The sequence below is a fragment of the Caloenas nicobarica genome, chromosome 27 (genome assembly GCF_036013445.1).
Source record: "Caloenas nicobarica isolate bCalNic1 chromosome 27, bCalNic1.hap1, whole genome shotgun sequence".
Lineage (NCBI taxonomy): Eukaryota > Metazoa > Chordata > Aves > Columbiformes > Columbidae > Caloenas > Caloenas nicobarica.
Genome location: NC_088271.1, coordinates 2,685,655 through 2,708,647, shown reverse-complemented (window position 1 = coordinate 2,708,647; position 22,993 = coordinate 2,685,655). Strand labels below are relative to the sequence as shown.

The 22,993-nt window shown below is 50.2% G+C and overlaps 1 protein-coding gene across 1 annotated transcript; it reads right to left on the bottom strand.

Moving 5' to 3' along the window:
- Positions 1 to 2,622: 2,622 nt before the first annotated feature.
- Positions 2,623 to 22,060, bottom strand: HOMER3 (homer scaffold protein 3). Its single transcript, XM_065652454.1, has 9 exons — positions 21,839 to 22,060; positions 12,134 to 12,290; positions 11,111 to 11,242; positions 10,588 to 10,695; positions 7,542 to 7,663; positions 6,525 to 6,681; positions 5,527 to 5,637; positions 4,457 to 4,537; positions 2,623 to 3,685 (listed from the first exon to the last, which is right to left on the bottom strand). Exons 1-9 carry the CDS (start codon positions 21,841 to 21,843, stop codon positions 3,497 to 3,499), a joined length of 1,062 nt encoding a protein of 353 aa, XP_065508526.1. The 5' UTR covers positions 21,844 to 22,060; the 3' UTR covers positions 2,623 to 3,496.
- Between the last annotated feature and the right edge of the window lie 933 nt (positions 22,061 to 22,993).

The window sequence follows — 22,993 nt, the reverse complement described above, 5'->3', positions numbered from 1 at the left end:
ATTTTTCTGAGGCTCTATTATTGGCATGTCCTGTAAAAGCAAAGCTCCGTTTCCTCTTGCTGAGCTGGTCAGAATGACCCTGTCTCAGGTCTGGATGCAGAGCAGAGAATCCCACCTTGCATCAGAACATTGTGCAAAGAGGGGAAGGTCACAAGATTTTTTATTTGTTCCTTCTGATCTCATACATGAGCCATTTTCCCCATGTTCCCTTTATTAATGTTCTGTCTGGGTTGTCTATGAATAATTAAGATCCTCGTTTGCCAAAAGAATTAGGTCTCTCAAGGTACCTGCAATCAGTAGCATTTCTCCTCCGGCAAGGAAGCCGCTGTTACTTCGCTGCTGACAGTAACTGTTATTATGAGACAGCCACAAACATAAAACTGCAGCCTGGCTTTTGTAACACCAGATTTTCTCCTTTTGAAGCACAAGAAACATAAACAGGGAAGGGGTGAGGGTTGGAAAGTGGATGGTAGGGATGTATTAGAGCTGCTGTTCCGAGACACAATTGAAGTCCTTTCAAAATGCTCGCTAGAGTGGGGCAGAGGGAATTAGTCCTTTGCTGCTATCCCCCCTATGGTAGGGTTGTCTCATTGCTAACTGCACGTTTAGGGTATTTGTGGAAATAGCTGGTGATGAATGAATTTTCATTAGTTTAGAAGAGGGGAAGACGGCAACGGCAAGTGCCTCGCGGAACCATCCATCACACTGCCCTCAATAAAAGACTTTGAACAAATGCCGAGCACAGGACGGATCTCATCAAAAAGCCACTATTCAGATTATCCTGGCAAGGAAGAGTATTGCGACCAGCACCCGTGGGGAAAAGTGTAAAGGAAAATTGCTTCTGTTCCCAATTCCTGACAATGGAAGAGCAAAGCTGCGCAGCAGGTTTCCTTATATTTGTGACTTGTTGCATAACTTGCAGACTTTCTTGCATAACTCGCAGACCTTCTTGCATGACTCGCAGACCTTCTTGCACTCAACCTAGACTGTCAATGGGCGAACTGTCTTTGCTGTAGGTCTAAGTGAAGCTCTCCAGTGATGCCAGGTTGTGCTTTGAGGATATAAAATACATAAAGGACAAGAAGAGGCTTAAATAGCTAAGAGCTGGGTCCGATGCTCTCCTGCTGCCTGACGCAGGGCAGGGCCAGTCCTGGGCAGCACCGTGAGCTGTCGCGGCTGCCGTCTCCGCTGAGCACCGCGCTGCAGCTCACGGCTGCCCCTGCCCCGCTCACAGGGAGCCCTGCTGGGATGTGCAGCAGCCTGACCCAAGTCCTCCCTCTCAGTTTTTGGGAACAGTCCGAACGTGGCCTCCCAGAGGAGGGATGATTCACGCAGGTGCGGCGCACACAGCTCCCGTCAGCCCCCGGCAAGGAGCAACACAACACGCGCACTGGCAGTGCGCAGCTCCAAAATGGTCTGAACTGCCAGAATTTACAGATCCAAACTCATCTCTACCTTGTCGGTCACAGCCACAGAAGTGTGAGAAAGGACCAGTACAGAACGTAAGAAATATTTGTTCAATTTCTCCTGTAGTCCCAAATCCCACCCTCCTCCCTCCATATTAAAGTGACAGAGATGCAAACCAAACACACCTTTCTTGGAGCTCATTTCTATTTCAAAAGAAGGCTGCTCCTGTAGGAATAAAATACGGACACTGGCATGGGGCGGTAAACAAGTCCCTAGAAATTTTTGCCACCCAATTACTTCCTTCCCTTCTTAAATACCCTGAAACAAATATTACTACAGTAGCTCCAGCCCCATACAGTCATGAGAACACTTCACGCAAAAAAAAAAGTAAAAACCAACAAAAAAACCCTCACCCAACCCTCAAACGGAACAGTCCTTCCCTGGCTATGCAGGTCTGGGAATCTCGATGTTTCCTCCCCAGCCCTGGGAGAGGTAAGGGCTTTGCCCAGACAAGCACAGTCACCAGCAGATTCCCAAGGTGCCAGAGCTCGTCCTGCCCGGACACGCAGGCAGCGCGTGGAACGGTGGGTTCCTCCCGTGGTCACCGGGTGAGGGGGAGAAGAGGCGGCTCTGAGGAGCCACATCACATCCCACAGCTCTGCCGAGGGCCGGTGGTGTGCGGAGAGCTCGGTACTTGGCAGACGGCGCTTAATAAGTGCCGGAGTTTCCGCAGACCTGCGAGGCGGTCCTGTCTTTGCCTAACTTATAGTGGCAAAGAGGGCAAAAATAAAAATAAAAAAACAACAAAATCCAAATCCATCGACACTCCTGTAAGGTGACTAACTACTTCTACATAGACACTGCTCATCATTCAGCACGAGGCTAAGCATGCTCCTAGGTAACTATGGGGGTGCAGCGGGTGCTGTGGGGGGACGCAGCTTTCCAGGCTTCTGCAGTGCCTCCCTCAGGCCCTGCTCAATTCCTGGTACTAGACAACATCTACGACAACTCAACAAACTTCCCACAGGCCCCGCAGGACACCGGTCCCAGCGTGCTCCAAACGCCTCCAGTTCTCGTTTAATCCGGCCAAGCGTGGCAAGCTGGGACCCGTCCCTTTCGCTGGGAACACTGCTTGGCTGACACAGAGCAGGACATCTCTGTGGACTGTTTCCCAATTAACAAACAAAAAAAAAAAAAAAAAAAGAAACCAAGAGCAACTGCTATTTGCTCCATTTAATTTCAATTAACTGCAGCCCTCGGAGGCCGGGAGAGACGCCAATCTAGCAGTTTGTTGGCCATCCCCTCAGGGATGGCCCATTTCTCAAATGCCCCTTTCCCAACCAAGCCTCTACTCTTCTCAGCCTAAAGTTTTTAACAAGTCATTAAATCCCACTGGGTTACACTAGTAAGAGCTTTAAAACCTGCAGTTCTCTTCTCTCTGGAGGATGTGACTGAACAGTGAAAGGACACACAGGCAGACAAGCACCCTCTCTGCAGCAGGGACGTTGCTGCCTCTGGAAGCTCCTGACAGTGACCAGTGCTACTGGATCCTGTTGGAAAGACACGATGTCATTAGGGCTGGGAAGAGGAAAAGGAGGAACTGTTGTCCTTGGTGTGCTAGAACTTCTCCCTCCCTCCCTAGGTGGGGAAACGGGCAGCTTATTTGCAAAAGGCAAGTGGTTTCCTAAAAAACTACTGAAAAAACGCGAAGGCTGCTCAGCTCCTTCCCCTAGAAAACCGTAAAAATATTGGAGACACAGTGTGGTGGGGAGGCTGGGACAGCAGCATGGGGACAGCTGCTGTCTGGACCGTGCCACAGCCACGGCAGGGTCCAGAGAGGTCTGACTGTAACGTGTAGATGCTCCCTGTGGAGGATTTGGGAGCTCAGGTCCCCTCTGCCCGCTGTCTGGGTGCTCAGCGGGCAGCACGTGGCTGCGGCTGGTCTCACACTGTCCAGGCAGCTGCTGGTATGTTGGCGTAACCTGCCCGAACGGGCCTCGAGGCTGTTCTGTGACTGTAATCGCTGTCAGTGACTAGTCCCAGCTCAGGTCCCTTCCTCCGGAGGTGTCTCCTTGGAACGTGCTGCCGCTCAGTTGCTCTCCACCAGCTTGGCTAGTCCTTGCCGGATCTCACTGAGCTCAAATATCTTCACATCCATTATCTCTGCCACCTTGGTGACCTCGTTCTGGATCTTCTCCCTCTCGGCCAGGGTCTCTGCCAGCGTCTGCTCGGCCAGGTGAAGGCGCCGCTCCAGCTCTGCATTGTGTGTCTCCAGCTCCTGCCGAAGGACACGAGGACACTGAGGTGGCTGTCCCAGCGCTGACAGACGCTGCTCACGCCACTCTTATCTCCACAAACCAGCCCTGGGCCAGGCTGCCCACACCCAGCTAGCCCAGGCCTCCAGCAGTTCTTTCACCAAGGGACATCCCTATCTCCAGCCACAGCTCTCCAGCACGCACGTGTAAGCTGCAAATGCAGATCTCCTCGCACGCCTGTCATCTCCAGGTCTGACAGTGCTTGGAGATATTATTCTGCCATGAAAGGCGGTGCGTGTGTATGGGATGAGCCCCACAGCACATCCCCTCGTTCAGCAGCTCGGAGGTAAACACAGGCAATGCCCCCAGAGACTGCACAACAGACCGTGCCTCCATCTGTGTCCTCACCCTGTGGCGCAGAGCAGCTTGCATCCCTCCTGCCAGCCAGACCGAGCCAGAGCTCTGCTCCCCGGTCACCCAGCCACCCACGCAGGACCTGGGAGGGACGAGGGACACCACCGGTTCTGCCACAGTCCCACGTCATGGGCGAGTGCTGGAGGAGAGCACGTGAAGGCTGGGTTTGCTACTGCCAGCTAATTATGCCTCGTGTCATATCTCTGAGGGATATAGGGAGGGTGGAAGAAGGCAGAGATACAGGCGAGGACCTGTTCCCATCATCCATGGGCAGAGACAGGCACAGCAGCTCTGCGGCACTCACTCTTTGGTTTGAAGGAGAAACGGGGACGGATCCATCTAGTCCAAGTGCTGAGGTGTCCCAGATCTGCCATCCTTACCTGCAGCTTCTGCAGCATCTCCTCACGCTCGCCCTCTGCTTCCCATCGGCCACATTTCTGGCTCTTTAACATCTGAATCTCCTAAAACACAGGGAGCGAGAACATCACGTCAGGCCCACCCTGTCACACTGGGGCCGGCTCCCAATACAGACCCCAACCAAGGCCCCTTCTCTCTCTCCAAGAATCACATAGCCACACTCAGCTCTGAATTTTAAAACCTCCATTTCTAACCTTCTAATTCTGTTGTACCTGCTGCCTCTCTCTAAGCCCTTAGTCCCTATCCTGCTTTTTGCTGGGATAGAGTTTCCAGCTGGGATTAAACCACAATAGTCCCTAATCATGATGACCGGCTGAGTGTCCTCTGCTCCCTGCTGTGTCCCTGCTCCAGATCAGATCCCAGGCTCTTGCGGCCAGGATCCCTGCTCAGCTGTTGGGCAAAAGCCTCTGCACACCCTTGTCCCAGAGGTTTTCCTCTAGCCTGAGTGAGCTGGGGAGCAGGAGGAGAGATCTCACTAAGGATCGGGAACCCCAGAACACCTGCCAACCCCCACACACCTCTGCTCCCCAATCCTCACTTTGTGGCTCCAACCCTAAGGCTCCATCCACACCCCACTGAAGCGCGGCCACCAGAGCCTGCAGATGTGCAAATCAGAGAGACTCCTCACACCTCCCCTCCTTCACTGCCTCTGTAATTAAAGCTCTGCTTTAAATCACTCATTTAAATGCAGTGGAAGTGAGAAGCAATTACTGCACTAGAAGCTGACTGCAGCTGCCGATGGCTGAGTGGGGAAGGGGTGAGACACAGCCCTGACGTTTGTGCCATGGCTGAGATTTTCCACTCAAGGCTATTTGCACGGGAAACTCCCAGCGCTTTACTCTCAGCTTTGCTTCTCTGGGGCAGGGGAGCCCTGAGAGGGCTGCGCTGGCTCACAGAGGCTGCTGGCTTGCACAGCAGCATGTGCAACAGCATAGGGTGCTCTCTGATCACATACAAGCAGAATGACAGACAGCATGTTGGTGATTGACAGGCCACCCAGCTGCAGGCTTTACTCTGCTTCGTGGGGTATTACCTCGTCTTTAGCCTTGATCAGTAGTTCCAGCTCCTCCAGGGTTTGGCTCAGCTCTTCCTTGTTGTTCTCACTGGAGGAATCATGAGCACCCTGTGACTCCAGCTCTGCTACCTACATGGAAGGAAGCACAGAGATACAGGAATGTCCTGACATCTTATCACCCACAGTCATTCTCTGTCACATTTCAGCTCTCTTGCAAACCCAACCAGGCTTACAACAGGGTAGCAGCTCCCACTCTGGGGCTGTTAGGAAAAAATTCTCTCCTTCTGCTCTGCCTAGATCATGCTGCAGCAAAACTCAGTCTAGAGACTCTGTCTCTGCTTTCTCTGCAGGCTTTCACTACCAGCAAAGCTCGACTGACATCAAGCACATGAGCCTTCAGCCCACAGTGATGGCCGGATCCAGCTCCATTTACATCCCTGGGCAGAGATTGCCACTCCTCTGCGCAGATGCCCACAGGCCTCCTCAGTTGATCTGTGGCCTCTCTGACATTACGTAGGTCAAAAGATCCCATTATTTCAACCAAACAAGGGCTTGTTTGTACCGCGCCACCCGGGTTTCATGATGTTGCAGCTTGGATTTGAGCTAATTATAGCATAAAGAGCAATCTTCATCCTTTCTGTCAGTGGGCAGAAGATTGCCCAGCTCAGGGAGGGCATGGACCTTACTCAGTATTGCTGGCAGCTGGGAATTACCCCCAGAAAATCTGAAGGGAAGCTGGTATTTGACTTTGTGCTCTGGTTTCCTCCCTTTATCCACAGCGTCTCAGCACACTCTCAACTTGCTCTGCAGAAAACAGGAGCTCATGTGAGAGCTCCCTAGTTACATGGGCTTATTCCTCGACATGTTTTCCCTGCCAGGCCCATGCAGCATCTTGGATTTCCATCCCATCTCCTGCTGACACCCACGGAAACCGATGGGAGAACAGGGTCAAGGGCAGCACATGGCTCTGGGACGGGGCTTCCTCTGACCTGCTCTGCATGGGCCCCTGTGCTCACCCGTTGCCGCAGCGTTTCCGTCTCCTCCTGATAAGCAGCCAGCTGCTTCTTCCACTGGTCCACGTTGGCGTTGGCTTCATGGAGAGCAGCCACCAGCTTGTTGTTGTTGTCCTGGAGGCTGAAGAATTCGGCCTCCCACTGGACCTCGCTCACCGAGCTGTGTGAAAGAACGGGAAGGTGCACAGGAGGGTGTAAGAGCGTGAAGGTTTCTTCCCCCTGTGCTAAAATGTGCTGAAACCACGCGCTTGGAAGTGCTGGGCAGCTCCCTGTTTTCTGTTTGGCTTTCATGTCACTTCCCAAATTTAAATGCTTCTTCCAGCCCTGAATCTGCATCTCTTTCCTCTATCCCTGGATAACATTTGACTTTGAGGCCATGTGTGCTCGAAACTGCAGAAACCACACTGTGAGATTAATGGGGTGGGGGACATACAGCTACTATAAAGGAGCTTTGCAATATGGGACTGTGAATCCAATAAAAATATCCTTATTACATCTGAGTTTGCTTTGAATAAAACCCTACCACTCCAGACTGAGGAGAGGGTAGCAAAGGACACTTGCTTTTGATTTAAAAATATTCTAAGTGTTCAGCTGGGAGCTCAACAGGAGCCACACAGCAGAATCCAGCCCAGAGTCTTTTGAACAGACAAAGAGCGGAAGCAGCAGGGACTTTGCTGGAACCAGGGGAATTAACACAAACACAGCCCTGGGCCAGCTGGAAAAGTGTGAACATCTTCTGGTCTCACCAACTACCGATCTGCAGATAACTGGCATCAACTCGTCCCCGCTGCGGGCACAAAGCATTCTCCTTCCCACGCTGCCTGAACAGCAATTTCACCTCCAAGCTGGAATAACTTTTTACTGGGGAGGAGGGTTTGAGCAGCAGTGCACACAGGGCATTACTTGGCTACCTAAAGAAGTAGCTTTGGGTCAAAAGCATTTGGGATGACAGGGACATGCACCAAATCCTGGCAGAATAGACAGCTGAGTCAGAGCAGAGGGCACTTGTGGCAGCCTCACCCTTCTGAAAACATCTTCTTCAGCCGCTCTTTCTCTGTTGTTATCTCAACATCGGCACTTTGGCTCCGGAATAGCTTATCTTCTCCTGGCCCATTGGAGCTGATGATGGGGCTGGGAAGTACCTGGGGGATGAGGAAAAGGTGGTTTATGATAACACTGTGTGATCATCGGTTTTGCCACAAGGTCTCTGCAAACTCGTTCACGGGGCTAATTCTCAGTCTCTGCACTCCTGTGAGAAACCCCAGCTTTCAGTCCCAACTCCCAGGTAGTGCTGGGCTTGTCTACACAACAAGGACAGGCAAAGATCCTCATGTACGGCTCAGCAGCACCAGCCATGGCACAGCGAGGACTTTTGTGCGGACACGGGGCTTTCTCTTGGGTCAGGGGGTTAGTGCTTAGCTCTTCCAGGAACTGCTCTGCTGCCCCAGCGTCCCCTTCCCCGTCTCCATGCTGGGGCAGCGATCCCAGCGCACAGACATCCCAAGCAGGTGGCCTCACAGCACACACGCACCCTCTCGACGGGAGGTACCGAATTCTCTGGCCCTCAGCTTCGCCTTGAGAAATGCCAGCGATGTCACAGCCAGTAACCCGAGTCCCGCGGCCGCGCTCAGCACCCCGAGCCGCTCAAGTCAGCCATTTCTGGGTTTTGCTGAATTCTTAATAGGATTTTCTTGCTGGTTCTCAGAGCAGTGCGAAGACTTAATAAACTCTAAACACAGACCTGCCAAGCCAACTGGGTTCAGTCACACGTCCAGCTTTTGTACCTTGAATTTAGACACCAGGTGCCATCGGGACAGTGTTTTTTAGTCTCAAGGGAGGGAAAGGTGTGAGAGGAAACTCACAGCCTCTGCATCAACGTATACCCTTCCCTATGGCTCCATATTCCCGCGTATGGAGCTAGCAGAGACAAACAACGCGTCCTCTCAGGCTGGAGGGGACTGACAGCGGAGCAGAGATAATATACAGAAGCCAAAGCAGATTTTACATCCCCTGGCCCCTCCAGAACACCCCGTCTGCACGGTCTCCTTGCTCAGCAGGGAAGAAGCTTGGCGCTGACAGGGCAAACTGAGCTATAAAAAGATTCGCTGAGCGATAAGTCTTTGGGATCCCAAGTTGGGGGCTGTGACCAGGTGGCTGGTGATCTTCCAGGAGTTCATAGGTAGCACTCAAACAACCACCTGCCTTCGGAGTCGGCTGACATCTATAAATAGAGCCACGAGATGTATTGACCACCAGCCTCATGACGCCTTCCAGAGAGTGACTAAGAAGTGAGACCTGTGAAACAACCCTGCCTTGCCTTTGCCACAAGGTGGGGAAACTAAGCCAGGGAAGGGGCAGAAGTTTCCTCTTCTGGTGTGTTGAGTTCCTGTGAGTCCAACTGAAACTGGTAACAGCTGAAGATGCTCCATACTGTTTTGTTGCTTATGTTATCCACAGTGATGTACTCTGTGATGGGGATGCTAAATGGGACGGACATTGGCCTAAAAGGTCCTAGAGGACAGAAGAGAGCTGCTACCCTGGGACTTCCCCAGCTCTGAAAATCCACAGCCTAAGTAAACTAGTGCAGATGCAGAAAATGAGGGAGCCTTGATTTAATTTCAGGAGACAGATCTGCTCTCTGCTCACTTGCAAACAGAAACATAATCAATTATTCAAGGGTGAAACTCATTTTTGAAGCTCTGCTAATGCAGAGACTGCGAGCGGGAGAGGGAGAAGGGATGATGGGCTGATGTATGCACCGGCTGGGGAAGGCAGGACAAGATCCATGTGTCCACATGGCAGGGGACACTGCACGTGTCACTGTGTCACCATGCTGGCTGCCAGATGGCTGCAGGCAGGGGCTGTGCATACTCGTGCCCAAGCTCTCAAACCAAGAGATAAGGCTGAATGGGAAAAGTGAGCGTGTGTTCCCATTGTGGCAGTTTTAATGCTGCTGAGTCAGGTAAGAAAAGAGGACCGGAGCCTTAGGCCATTTCTCTGATCTGTGTTTCATGTCCTATTGTGGCACCTGATGAGTTCTCCCTGGTGTAAAGAGGATAAGAGGAGTATGTCTCCTCCCAGCCTCCACCTCCTGGCCAGGAGAGCTCTCGTGGCTGCAGCTGGCCACAAAACTCTGTCTCAGGCAACTATAAATGACCAGAGTCTTTTATCTAAAACTTGGGTTCTGCAATGAATTCTCTACCCTACTTCCTTTTTCATTTGCCACTCACTAGGATGGGGCTTAGAGTCAGCAGGAACCAGAAGCTGGGCAGATTTTCCCCATTTCTGCACCCCACATGACATTTCCAGTCTCTGCAGAGCCACCGCCTCCACCTCCCCCTCTTTTCCCTGCAGGCCAAGGTACCGTTCGCACTCCCTCCTCCTCCTCTGCTGCTGCTCCATCTGTACTCAACCAGGAGAACGCAGCGTCCTCCATCCCACAGCTCCTCTCCTCCTGCCAGGAGCTCTAGGAAATGCAGAGTCACCTCTGGAGTGAACTATTTGGGAGCACAACTTTGTCAGCAGCACTGAACTGCTTCACCGAGGGAAAAAGCAGTGTTAGAGTTCTCCACGGTTTATCCGCTCCCCTGCATCCTGCTGCTGCCAGGGTTGGTTTAGCTACACAGGGAGAAAGGTAAAAATTGCAAGTGCAAGGCATGTGAGAATGATCTGTGATGGGCTTAAGCTTTCTGGCTTGGTCTCCTGGGGGAAAGAAAATTGAATGACCGGCTGTCATGCACACAGTTCTACCATAGGGGACAGTTCCTAAGAGGATAAGAAATTTCTACTCTCACAGCACAGCTTCTCTTCCACGTCGGAAATATAGCCGAAAAAAGTCTGGCCAGGGCTCTTCAGTCATCAGCTCTAAGAAATCAGTTCATCTTTTCATGGACCTCCATGGTCAGCACCATCACCTATCAGAGACACCTGGAGAAGAACCCTCTGCAGCCCCAGAAAAGGAAGAAAAATGGCTGGAAATGCCACGTGTCTTCCCTGCTGTGATCTTCAACCAGGCGACATGCACTCCCGCGTGCTGTTTGCCTGTGACTGTCACACTGAGCATTACCTGGTGAGATGTGATATTCAGGGCAGGATTGGTCAGCTCTGTTTTATCCTGGGACTTTTCCCTTGCCAAACGAGCCGCTTCTTTCACCTCCTGGAACTTCTCTGCAAACTAGAGGAGAGTGGAAAAGTCACTCCGGTGCTATGCCAGAATGCAGAATGAACTATAATTAATGTCTGCATTACTCCTCCTCCTTTTGCTGCTTCATTCAACATGTTTTTGAATTCTCTTCAATTAATAATAAAATTCAGGGAATAGTCCCTTCCTGCCCCTGCCCACGATTCTGGCACTCGGGGTTGTGGGGTTCGCTAAGTTGCAACGACAGAAATTGAGCCCGAAGCCCTAACTCAATTTGTGATGCTCAAAACGCTCTGCCAATATTATTTTAAAGCTCTTCCTAGCACCTTGCATTAGATTTTAGAGCAATGGTAACAGCATTACATCAGGTTTCTGAAGTCTTTTCTCCAGGGTTTCAGGGCCATTCCCCCTGCTCGGAGCAGGTTCCTGCCAGCAGCTTCAGTGTTACCTGGGAGAGATGTTGCTCCGATGCAAAGCCCAAGCCATACACGGTGTTGGCTCGGCTGTCTGCCCATTGTCCGAATTTCTGGGATGTCTTTGTGAAGGTCATGTTGGGGGTGATAGTGCTGTTGATGATTGCCTGCAGAAAGAGGCAACAACGAAAGTCAGAGAAGGCTCCACCCTGGAGTGGTGGGGTGGGATTGATCCCTATAATCCCTGTGCATTTAGGAACTAGGAGTAGAAAGCTCTGGCTTTTAATCTGTAAGACAACAGTTTAGGCTCCTGATGACCAAAAGTCTTTCTAGTATGGCTCTGTGACACAAAAAAATCTAAATCATGGTGTCTACTGAAAAAGAAAAAAAAAAAAAGAAAAGGCTCAGTATCATCAGCTTCTTCCATTGCTGGAAGAGAAGTAAGACGCAGCGTGTCTCTGGGGACAGAACAACTTTCTAATGTTCTCCATTTTCATGGTAAGTAAGAAAAAAAGGCTTAAACAGCAGTCAGGACTAGGTATTACGAAACACTCTCTGCTGGTCAGGGAAACCAAACAAACTGCCTGGGAAGACTGCCGAATTTCTGCCATCAGAGGGCTTCAAGAACAAGACAGTCTATCAAGAACAGTTTAGGGAGAGTTAATTGTGTTTTGTGGAAGTGACCAAACTGACTGCGTGAGACTCCCGCACCCTCCGTCTGTGATTTCATTAGATCTACAGGGGTTGGTTTAGCACAGGCTCTCAAAAAACACTTCTATTTTAGATGCTCGGAGGGGCTGGGGGTGAGAATAGAGTGGGATGGGATGACACCAGACCCTAAGGCACATTTTTCATCAGCAGGGATTCCAGTGTCTAACACTAAACACACTCGAGCGCAGCAGGAGTTTTACCTTCCATTCCACATAGGGAAGATGCCACAGTGCCCATGCTGGGGAACTGACCAACCTGACACCAAAAACATCAGCTCCACGACAGCTTTTGGCTGGAAAAAAAACTCGCTGTCAAGCTGTGTGATGCTGTCAGCATTTGTCCCCCACCTTGGTGCCCCCCACGCTGATGATCCGGTACACGTTGCGTGTGGCATCGTAGAAATAGGAGACGGTCAGGGCGTGCTTGCTGGCTGGGATCCAGTTCCGTTTGGTGGCAGGGTCGATCTGGAAAACGTGGGCCCTGGTGCTGAAGATCGGCTGCTCCCTGCAAGAGAAACGAAGGGGGCTGTGAGTGCAGAGAGGAACTGGGCAACGGGGGAACTGCACGATTTCCTGGTACCGGGGTTGCATTATGCACTACCAGAGCACTTCTGCTATTCGCCTGCTCTCCAGGGATCTGAGACACTGGCTGCAAAGCGCTGCAGCCCCCAAGGACACAGCGTCTCTGCTTGCCCCATACCATCTACTGTCCCTTCTTATTAGGAGAGTCATGATCCAAATTCTCCAGCATTCCTGCGAGTTGCTTTTCCAAGATCTCTGGGCTTCTCTGTGATCTCCCCAGGAGCCCTGCACATCCCTGGCCCTCTTATTCAGCAGTATATGCTTTCTCTGGTTGCTGTATTATTTGTACTTCATGGGATATCTCCAAGCTGGAGCTCTAGGGAAATGGATGGATGGAGGATGTGTCTGAGATGTGAGCACAAAAAGCGTCTTCCCCTCAGCACAGCTTTTCCTCCCTTGACTCATGCTTGGGAAGCGCATCCTGCAGCGAGAGGTCACATCACAGGACTAAAAGCAAGTCACTTAACAATGAATTAGAGGAAACACTTCACCACACAATGTGCAGCTGCTGCAAGAAAGCACTGAACCACGCACTGCCTTGGTTTTGTAAGCAGTAATATCTGAGCTGAAATAAGGAGATGAATGTTGGGCATCAGGATGTAACCTGAGCGTGTCAGGAGGCAGGAAGGAATGTTTCCATGACACAACAGCCCAGGTGTATCAGGGCTTGGAGTCTTCCATTGCCACACTCTGTATCCAAACCTACTGAAACTGATGCGACTGGAAACATCCCACACCCCCACGACAGCTGCAAACAAGGCGCAGTCACAATCCTGCCACGTGCAAGCACTCAAAATCCAGACATCTCTGTTTCCTCCCCATTCCAAGCCATCGCAGCTGCAACAAGCAGACCTTCCCATCAATCCAAAGACAACTGTACCTGGTGCTTTCCGAATCCATTACCAGAACTTAGGAAGGAAATAAAAGGCTCCGGGCTACCTCCTGGTTTCAAGCCTGTTCCCAGGTTACAGCCCTGACACGGATCTCCTGTCCAGAGGCAGACTGCACAAGGGTCTAAACCAGCCCCATCTCAGCATCCTCTCTGACTGGTTTTACTCATCCACAGTCTGTTTTCTAAATGAGATTCAAATTTTCCAGGCTGCACTGAGAGATACTGATTTTTACACGGATCACAGCTTATCCTTTGAGACACAGTACCTACAGAGCAGGGAGAAACTGATGGTTTTGTACCTTAAGCCCCAGTTCTGGGCTAGTGTCAGAAAGAACAGAGGAAGGACATTACCTAGTTGTTGACATTTTTTAGTAAAGGTAAGACAGACTAGAGGCCACTGGAGTTAGTACGCGTCTCTCCTCCAACAGCTTCTTTCTCAGGTCTCCTAGCTGGACTGAGTCTCCTCTTTGGTTTTCCCTCCACAGTGATTCATTTCCTAGCGATGGAAAAGTCAGCTGTTATTTATTACACAGAGCACAGACAGAGCGATCAACCAGGCAGTGTTTAGGAGCTCTGTCTGTCCCGAACTCGCAAACCTTGTAATTTGTAATGATTTCTCATCACTGAAGAAGTTTTCTTCCCTGTCATGGGAGATAAATGGATGACCTGTGTAACTGGAGTAAATCCCTCTGGCAGCAGGGGCTGGTTGTTGGGAGATGGCCATGGAGGAGTCGGGAAAGCTCTAGGGTTTCCAGTCAGACACACGTGATGCTGGTTGCATGACGGAAAACCTTCCTTCGAGATCAGCTCTCACACACTGGGCAGCTATTCCTGTGCTCAGCAGTGAGCTCTGCGCCCAGAGTCAATGGAAACCATCCTGCTGATGGCAGCAGCTTTCGGACCAAGTGATGTTTCAAACAGCCCCCTGACCAAGCTCTCCGCCATTCCTGGAGATAATCCTTCCCTGCCCACAGGAATGAAAGAATCATAGAATGGTTTGGGTGGGAAGGGACCTTCTCAGCTCATCTAGTCCAACCCATGAGCAGGGACATCTGCACCAGCTCAGGTTGCTCAGAGCCCCGTCCAGCCTGGCGTGGGATGTCTCCAGGGATGGTTCATCCACCACCTCTCTGACCAACCTGGGCCAGGCTCTCACCACCCTCAGGGCCAACAATTTCTTCCTCATGAGCAGCCTGAATCTCCCTCGTTTAGATTAAAACCATCACCCCTTGTCCTATCGCAACAAGCCCTGCTAAGCAGCACCCACCGGCCCTGTGCTGCACAGAGCCCGGCACGACCCCAGAGCCCAGCGGTGAGGAGCTCCTGTGCTGTCTCCTCAGGACCTGTGAGACCGCCATGCTATTCATTTGCCTTGTAAATTAGTCTCTCCAGTAAATGGTCCCCACCCTGCTCTCCCCCACATCAACTGAGACTCAAAAAAAAAGGGGAAAAAGGGTAAGAAAGTGAATTTGCATGATGAAGGATGCCTGTAGAAGGGGTAGAGAGCCTGGATCTCCCAGCCCCTCTGCTATGTCTGCCTTCAAACAGGTCAGCTTAGAATGTCAATACTTGGAAAACTCCACCACCTTCCTACTGATCGCTCCAAGACAGGACAGGCTCAGATGGCAACTGTCCTGCAATGACAGTGTCACTAACCACAAAAGCCAGCGTCACTCTCCTTCTGAGCACCGGGAGTGGGAAATAAAACGCCACTGGAAGGCCTGTCAGACAGGAGAAAAGCCCGTCTTCACGAGGATTAGCTGATGCTTTTTCTGCTCCCCCGAGGCTGGCTTGGCTGCTCCCTCACCCCACACAGCCCCTGGGCACACGTGCTCTTTTCCCCGTCTTGGGTACACCGAAATATTAACCGCTGACAGCATAGATGGAGAAGAGTGCTCTACTTTCTGTGCCTTCACGTAATCACTTGCTGTCTCAACACTCTTCATGCATTTGTTCGTGCCTTATGGTCTTCCCCGGAGCAAGAAAACTTCACGCTGTCTGCAAGAGATCTACCCCTTCCAGTTACACATGCGAAAGCCTCGCAGACTCTCCGAACGGGCCCGCTGCCAGTCGCACCAGATGTGCTTTGCTTCCAACAGACAGCAAACAGCAGCAGGGCACATCGGCAACTCCACCTGACTGCTGCCGAGGAGGGAAACCCTGCACCCACCTCCTTCCCAGGGAAGCAAAATATGCAGAATCTCCAGAAATTGTCTTTCGCATCTCCTCTTTCCTCACTGCAAATGGGAACGGTTGCTGCCAACTTGTTTTGCCTCTAATCGCGGTGACTGGAGATTGTTTTATGAGGCCAGCACATTATTGCCTTCTCACAACTACCTGAGCATCGTGCCAGGCTGGCACGGGGACAGGGCTTTCTAGGAAGTGGTTGCTTAAGCTCTGGAGGTAAAGCTGAACAACAGCTTTACGCTCAGCTTGAGAACAGCACAGAGATATTAATATGCTCCTTTTGCAGTGGTTGTGTAAAGAAAAAAGCATTTTGTTTGTTTAAAATCCATCAAATAATACAAATTGTACCCAGCTAGTAGAATTTCATTGTCAAGGATGCTGGGCAGCCTGGAAACCTGCCCTTCAGTACTCACTTGTCTGACAAGGTTAAAGCAAATGCTACAAAACAAAAGCTCTCCTAGAGTCTAAGTGGTGGAGCACAATAAAAAAGCAGACAGAAAGAGTAGGCAGAAATGCAAACCAAGAGAGAAGAAAAGCAAGAAAGTCTGCAAATCTCCAGGCACATCTCTAAGAACACATGAATGGCTTATTAAATGGAAAATGGCTCTACCTCACCCTTTCCACAGTTCCTTTGGCAGCAAAGAACCACGGCAGGGTTTGACACAGCAGAGTGGATCAGCAAGGTGGGGACACAGGCAGGACAAAACCACTACCAAGCATTTAAAAATAGTCCTGAAAGTGCCTAAGATTCAAATTGTTCTCTCTCCCGTTACAGCGCTCTTTTCCCCTGTGCTTTAAGTGTATATGCTGGATACACCACACATCCCTAAACGCTGACACTTCTTTTCCTGCTCCCAGCTGGGAGTTCCCATAACAATGCAAACATAGCAGTGAAAAGGGCATGTGTAAATAAAACCACTTACATCCCCCCAGGGCTGTCCTTCGCAGATAATTAAAAAAACCAAAGCAAATGACTAAAAGGACAAAGATCTGGCTGAGACAGAGACATGATCAGCAAGGGCCTGATGGCAACTGGACAGGATGCAGGTCAGCATTTGTTCCCAGCCCAGGGAGAAAGGGCAAAATTCAATATCCCACATCCCACTGCTAGCTTAAAAATGACTTGTCCCCAGTGAATATGCCCTAATATCCCAGGGGCAGGCTGCCAGCAAAACCGAACAGTTAAAAATGAAATGATGATTGAACTGATCGAACTATTCTAATGTGTTCTCTACATCAGCAAAGCACCTGGCTCCAGGATGCTGGCTCAGTAAAGACCCACCTGCCTCCTCTCCTGATTTCTCCTTACAGAGACGCTGCAAGAAGGTCACTGGTTGGGGAGGACATGTGAATATAGAGTTTGGATCAATCATTTCCGATTTGCTCACTGCCTGGAGTCTCTGACTCAGTGGTCATTAAGACGACACGTAAAAGCACATGCTGGTCTTATTTCCACCTTGGTTCTTACATTATTCCCCTCTCTACAGCATCCAAATTGATTTCTTAATGAATAGCTGCTTATTTCCACCATTGCCAGGAAAGCAAATCATTATTTGTCCTCTTAATTTATGGTCTCAGCAGAGTAGCAATGGACTGAGCAGGCCAAAGGGACTGAGTTTGCTGAGGCTGGACAAGGGACCTCACCAGGTCAGGACACACGGACACGATGCCAAGACCCCGGACAAGCACTGCCCCGTGCCAAGGAGCACAGATGGCATCAATACGGTTCCTTGCAGTACATTTTATCTACCCCAACTTCGGCTGCCTGGTGGAGCCCTCACACTGCAGAGTCTCCTCAGATAAACTGTATTTTATTGCTTTTATCTTCTCGAGGTATTTCCAATGCAAATAGCACCTCTTTGGGAAAATCCTGTTTGACAGTTACAGGCTCGCTCTCTCTTCAGCAGGTTCCTAAACCTAAGGGCAGCTGCTAAAACCCAGCCCTCCTGCCAGACCTCTTTGAAAAGAGAGAGGGAGAGGAAGAAATCAGGGGTTTATTGTTTGCTTTGGATCTTTTATTGCAGCCAGCGAGGTCTTTGCTCAATAGATTCTAAACTGGCTGTGGGGAGGGGTCTCTTTCTGACTGCACAGCTGCATTTGACTTATGCTTTGTCCTTGCTCTTCTCAGATTTTCTGTGCAATCCGGATGATTTTTCCCACTGAGATGGTCTTATTTTTTTGTTCTCAGTAATTCTCGCCTCACAGCCCGCTCTGCCTGCCTGTGATATGCCCATTTAGTTAACTGAATTGCTTATCACATCCTGCTCACCTGCCCCCACCCTTTGCTGCAAGACCAGAGAGACCAAACCTTCTGTTTGCTCTGGAAGGGGAAGCTTTTAAAGTCACCATTCTCCAAATTTATACTAATGTTTCTACCCATTTTCAGTTCCAAAGTGACAAAAGAACAGGATTCAAACCTAGACACAAGTACGGCGTTTTAAGAGAGAGATTCAGTGGGTGAGTTCAAGTTCAAAGCACTCCGGGGACACAAACAGTGAATAGGTCTGAGGTTTTAAATAAAGTATTTTAGCCACTTAAGGCAGCAGCTGGAATGTGCTGGGGAGGCTGAGCTGGGCCCACGTTAACTGCATTTGCCTTAGTGCTCCTGGATGGGGTTCAGCCAAGGGCATCTCTGCGAAGTCCATGTGCTGCTCCCCAGCCTGCACCTCCTCTCACTCACTGCAGCTTCTCTTTGCAGGGATATTCATTTACTTGTCAGAGAAAGGAGCATCTCTGCACTTGGCAGCAGAGAGAATAATCACTTCAAATACTTTGCTCTGCATCGAGGCAGTCTGTGATCCCCCTTCATCTAAAAACCACACCAAAAAACGCCTTGCAAGGAATCACAATGTACCAGATCAGCAGAATCACTTGTTTCTGCGGACCACGGGCACACCAGCACTCCACCACAAAGGCAGGGAAGGGCTTTGGGGTGCAGTGTTCCTGCTGACAGCAGCAGGATCCCTTCAGAGCGCAGAGACCTACAAACATTATTTTTGCACAGTGTCCTGTGGCTGGGCTCAATATGCAGCCACAATAAGCAAGCACCCCAAAAAAGAGGCCATCCTCTGATAAAAGGCCCATTGCCAGCCCCAGCAGGACTTCCCAGTTCTCACTGCAGCCTTCCCAAAAGGCCCTTTGTCTCGGCAAGGTCTGGTTTGCTGGCTGGGTGTTCGCAGGGAGGGTTGTGCAGAGCAGAAAGGGGCAGGTGAGAGTCCCCAAGAGCTGGTGCTTGGTGCTGGCGCCCAGCCCAGCCCCACGCTGAGTCAGCAGGAAGGCTGAGCGGCTGCGTCAGGGCTCTGCTCCTGCCAAAACCCCCAGAGCAGCACAGTCCGGATCATCTGAGCGAGGATGGATAGGGGGTAATACGTGTTTTAGACAGACAGAGCCCCGGATTTCAAAAGGCACAACTGGAGCACAGAGAGGGCACGAGAACCCATCTCCTCCTCCTCCACGGCTGTCTTTGCTTCCTTTTATCTTCCCTCAGCAGCTTGACTAGCTGCTGCCTGTGTGTCAGTGCTGTTTGGGGAAGAAGTGTGGGTTAATGAGAGTCAAAGCTCATCTCTTTCCCTTTGCGTTTCTCCCCAAAGTCTAACCCTTCCGCTGAGCCAGGGACTGGGTCTAAGTCCCTGCAGAGCCCATGGAAACTCCTGCTTCACTGAAAACAAGTGAAGAGAGCGTACTTTGATATTGTCTATCCAGAATTTGGGCACAAGCCCCCAGGACATTCAGTGTTAGACACAGAACCGCGAAACTGTTTTGGGAACAAAGTTTGGGAAGACAGATTCCCAGCCCTTTGTTCTAACCACCAGGCAGGTTTTCAAGCCCTCTTAGCTGCAGCTTTGCTTTTATTCTGTGCTGCATAATGTCACCTTGGGGAAAATGAAGAGATGCTTCTAGTGTCCAGATGGGACTGAAGGAGGCCAGACTTGTACCCTAGAGCCACAAAGGTGGAACAGTGCAGCCCCAGCACTGCTGCCCTCCCCTTCTGCCTCCCCCAGCTCCCAAGAGATTACCCGGCAGGGCTTAGCACAGGAATGAAAAGCAGCTGCTCACGGCCTGTCTGCAGATAAAGGGCAGCAAAGGAATCCTGGCTGAATCTGCTCCTGTTGGATCAGCGTGGGGAACAGCGACAGGCATGCAAGGTCAGGCACAGAGACAGGAGATCAAGGGCATTTAAAGACACAACACAGCTGAGAGAGATTTTTTTTTTTTCTTTTCGAAACCAGTCCCCATCTACAGAGCATCCTGGCTGCTGAACACTGTGCTACTGGGTGTCTACAACGCAATCTGTGCATTCACCTTCCTGGGACAACTGTTACTTCTGCTACTAAGCTGCAGCAGCTCTTTGAGACACAGAGCGTTGCTGGAAGTCTGTACAGCAATTAAAGTTAAAAAACCCAGCCGAGCCAGACTGCAGCTAAGTCATTCTTTACACATTCCAGAAAATATGTCTAGCAATAATTAGAACCAGAGAAGTGGAGATAACACGTACATTTCAAAACGCTCCATGCCTCCAAGACACTCTGCATCTTCAGTACAAGCTCTGGGACTCGCAGCACCTCCAGCCATGGGTTCCTGCTCAGCATCACTAGAGCAAGTCCCCAAAATCTGCTGCTATTTTTGACCTGCCTTTGCCAGAGCTCCAAAAGCAGAACCAGCAGCCGCTCTGACAAGGCCAGTTCAAATCGCCTGTTCAGCAGAGAGGTCAGTGGATGACAGTCTAGATGAGAGTGAGCAAATTGATTTGCTTGATATACATGACAAGTGGGTAAACTCTATACTGTTCAAATGAGAAGCCAGTAAGTTGCATCTACCTGTATTTGACAATGCAATCAGCAGAGTCACAGAAATGTAAGTGTCCACTGAAGACTCAGCTAGCACCTAACTAAATCCACTTCCCTCAGAATCAAGCATTATTTACAACTGTCCTCTTCAGAAAGGAAGTGCTAATGCATTAATATCTATAGCCCAATGGTTCCAAAGGAGTCCACGGAGAATTTATCCATGAAAAACAGAACATGATGTTAAAAAGAAATCTAATATGGAGAAATGAGACCAGAATCCCTGCTTTAAAAATAAGTTAACTAAACTCAACTGCCAGAAAGTGATATAAGAGTTGACGCGCTTTCAATGTCTTTTGCATCCAGAGTCATCTAAATACTGCTTGAAGGCTACTCAATATCCCCACGTGATCAACGTACAAGCAAAAAGACACTTTTATCTCAGGAATGAAGTGGAAATAAGGAATTTGGGGTGGAAATGTCATCTCTGGCTTAAAAATAGTTTTGCTACTACACCACTATAATTATACAGTGAAATCTAAGCAGACCAAGATAGTGACACGGTCTCGACATTTCCTATGGGAGCTGGTGACCCTCCAAAGAAACCACACAGCTGCCGGGTGTCGCTGCGGTCGCTCCAAGGGTTCATCCGCTAACTCTAATAAAGTGCTAGTCCTGAGTTATCTGCTTGTTAAACACCTCCTGGCAGTTCTAGCAGTTTTACAGTAACTTTGTGGATCGCAGGGGAACGGGGATACTTTCTGATTGAACCTGGATCAGCACACACTCTGCCAGATCCACGCTGCTGTCACTTTTGATTCTTTGCTTCTACTTTTTCTGCCTCTTGAATCTGTGTTGGACTGTTCTATCACTTTATCTAGATAGTCCAAGAAGAAAATTAGCAAAAGGAAAACAAGCCCTGAAGAATGTTATTTATTTCTCTTGCATTGCCAAACCCGCAGGTTTGGAGGGAGCTGATCAGACAGGCTTCTTATGGACCCACTGTGCTTGCAAACAGCCAGAGTTTATTGCACAAGAAACTCACAACACGTCACGTCCTTGAAGTTATATGATTGAGACTTATAACTAGGACATAAATTAAATACCAGACTAAGCTCCTCTTTCCATGCCAAAATTCACTGCCGCATCCATGCAGCATTATTTCACTCTTGGAAAATCTGAGGGGGAACATAAGCTAAATCATCAGGGATTTTCAATCAGCTACTTATCCATTTAGAAATGCAAACAGGATCCACTTCACTGAATGCCAAAGTCACAACAGCCAAACAAATCCCTTATTTCTAAGTTGTGGAAAAGTTTGTGAACACATCCCAGCTCCAGTCCTCCCACCCTGCCTCCCAGTATGGATTTCACACAACATATAGATCACTAGAGGCTTCCCTTACATATTTAAAGTTTATTTAAAGAAGTTGCAGAGACTTGCAATTACCTACTTTCTAACTCATGAAATAAAAGGCAAGTCTAAACTTTACAGCTTGCAATGTGTAAAAAATGCAATTTAAAACCTTCTTTTGCCATTACCTTAAAAATAGCTGAGCGGCCATGAATAATAAAAGCAATTCAAGAATAATAAACTGCCAGCCTTACCCCATCTCTGCCTGGGTGTCAGCTTCTTTCTCTCCCGTCCTTCCTTCAGCAGCCTCAAGATTCTCTCCACGTTTTGATTTATTTCTCCCTTCCTCTTTCTTTCTTTCTCCGGATCCGGATGCTCTTTAAATTTCCTCCGGAATTTCACTTCGAAATCTTGCTAGTTTTGCTGGTGGCTCGAAAGGTTCAGTAACCCGCGGGTGTGCGGGGGCAACGCGGGCAGGGGCCGCTGGAACCCCCGAACCCCCGGAACCCCCGAACTCCCCGCTCCGCGGCCGCCCAGCCCCGCGGTTCCCCCGCTCCGGCTCCCAGGATCCCGCCTTCCCTCCAGCATGGGAGGAGAGCCGCGGGATTAGGTGGTGCTTTTGCAAGCCCTGGTAGACAAAGCACAAAACTACAGAGTGCAGCCACCTTCTGGAGCGCGATTTCTTTGTTCTCTCCTTTTTTTTTTTTTTTTTTTCCCCCTTTCCCTATCCGTTTCCTCCCTCTACCAACTGCCCCATCTCGGTCACATTTCTCCGCTTCTTCTCCCGACTTTATTCCCGGGGCCGGGGCCGGCTCGGCGGCACCATCTGCCGGGAAGAGCCGGGAAGAGCCGGGAAGAACCGGGCAGGGCCGACCCGCCGCACCCGGGGGATTCCGGGGGGCCGGACGACAGAGATTTTAATGGGCGCTGGTTACCCCTGAAAACAAAAAACTGTGTTCTTTAATCTCAGTCTAGACATCTCCTATCAGAAACGAGGCGCTTTTTGTTGTTCTTTTATGAAGCCATTTATACAAATGGAAAATTAACATAGGCCATGAAGACATTTTTATGAAATGGGAAAATACCCTGGGAAGAAGGGAGGCTGGAAAGGATTGGGGAGCGGAGCAGACGATCAGCGATCAGCTGTTCCCAGCGCGTGGCTGTGACCAGAGGAGCTAAAGCAGTCACTGAGTCACAGAATGGTTTGGGTTGAAGGGACCTTCCCAGCTCTCCCAGTGCCCCCTCTGCCATGAGCAGGGACATCTGCACCAGCTCAGGTTGCTCAGAGCCCCGTCCAGCCTGGCCTGGGATGTCTCCAGGGATGGTTCATCCACCACCTCTCTGGCCAACCTGGGCCAGGCTCTCACCACCCTCAGGGCCAACAATTTCTTCCTTGTGTCCAGCCTGAA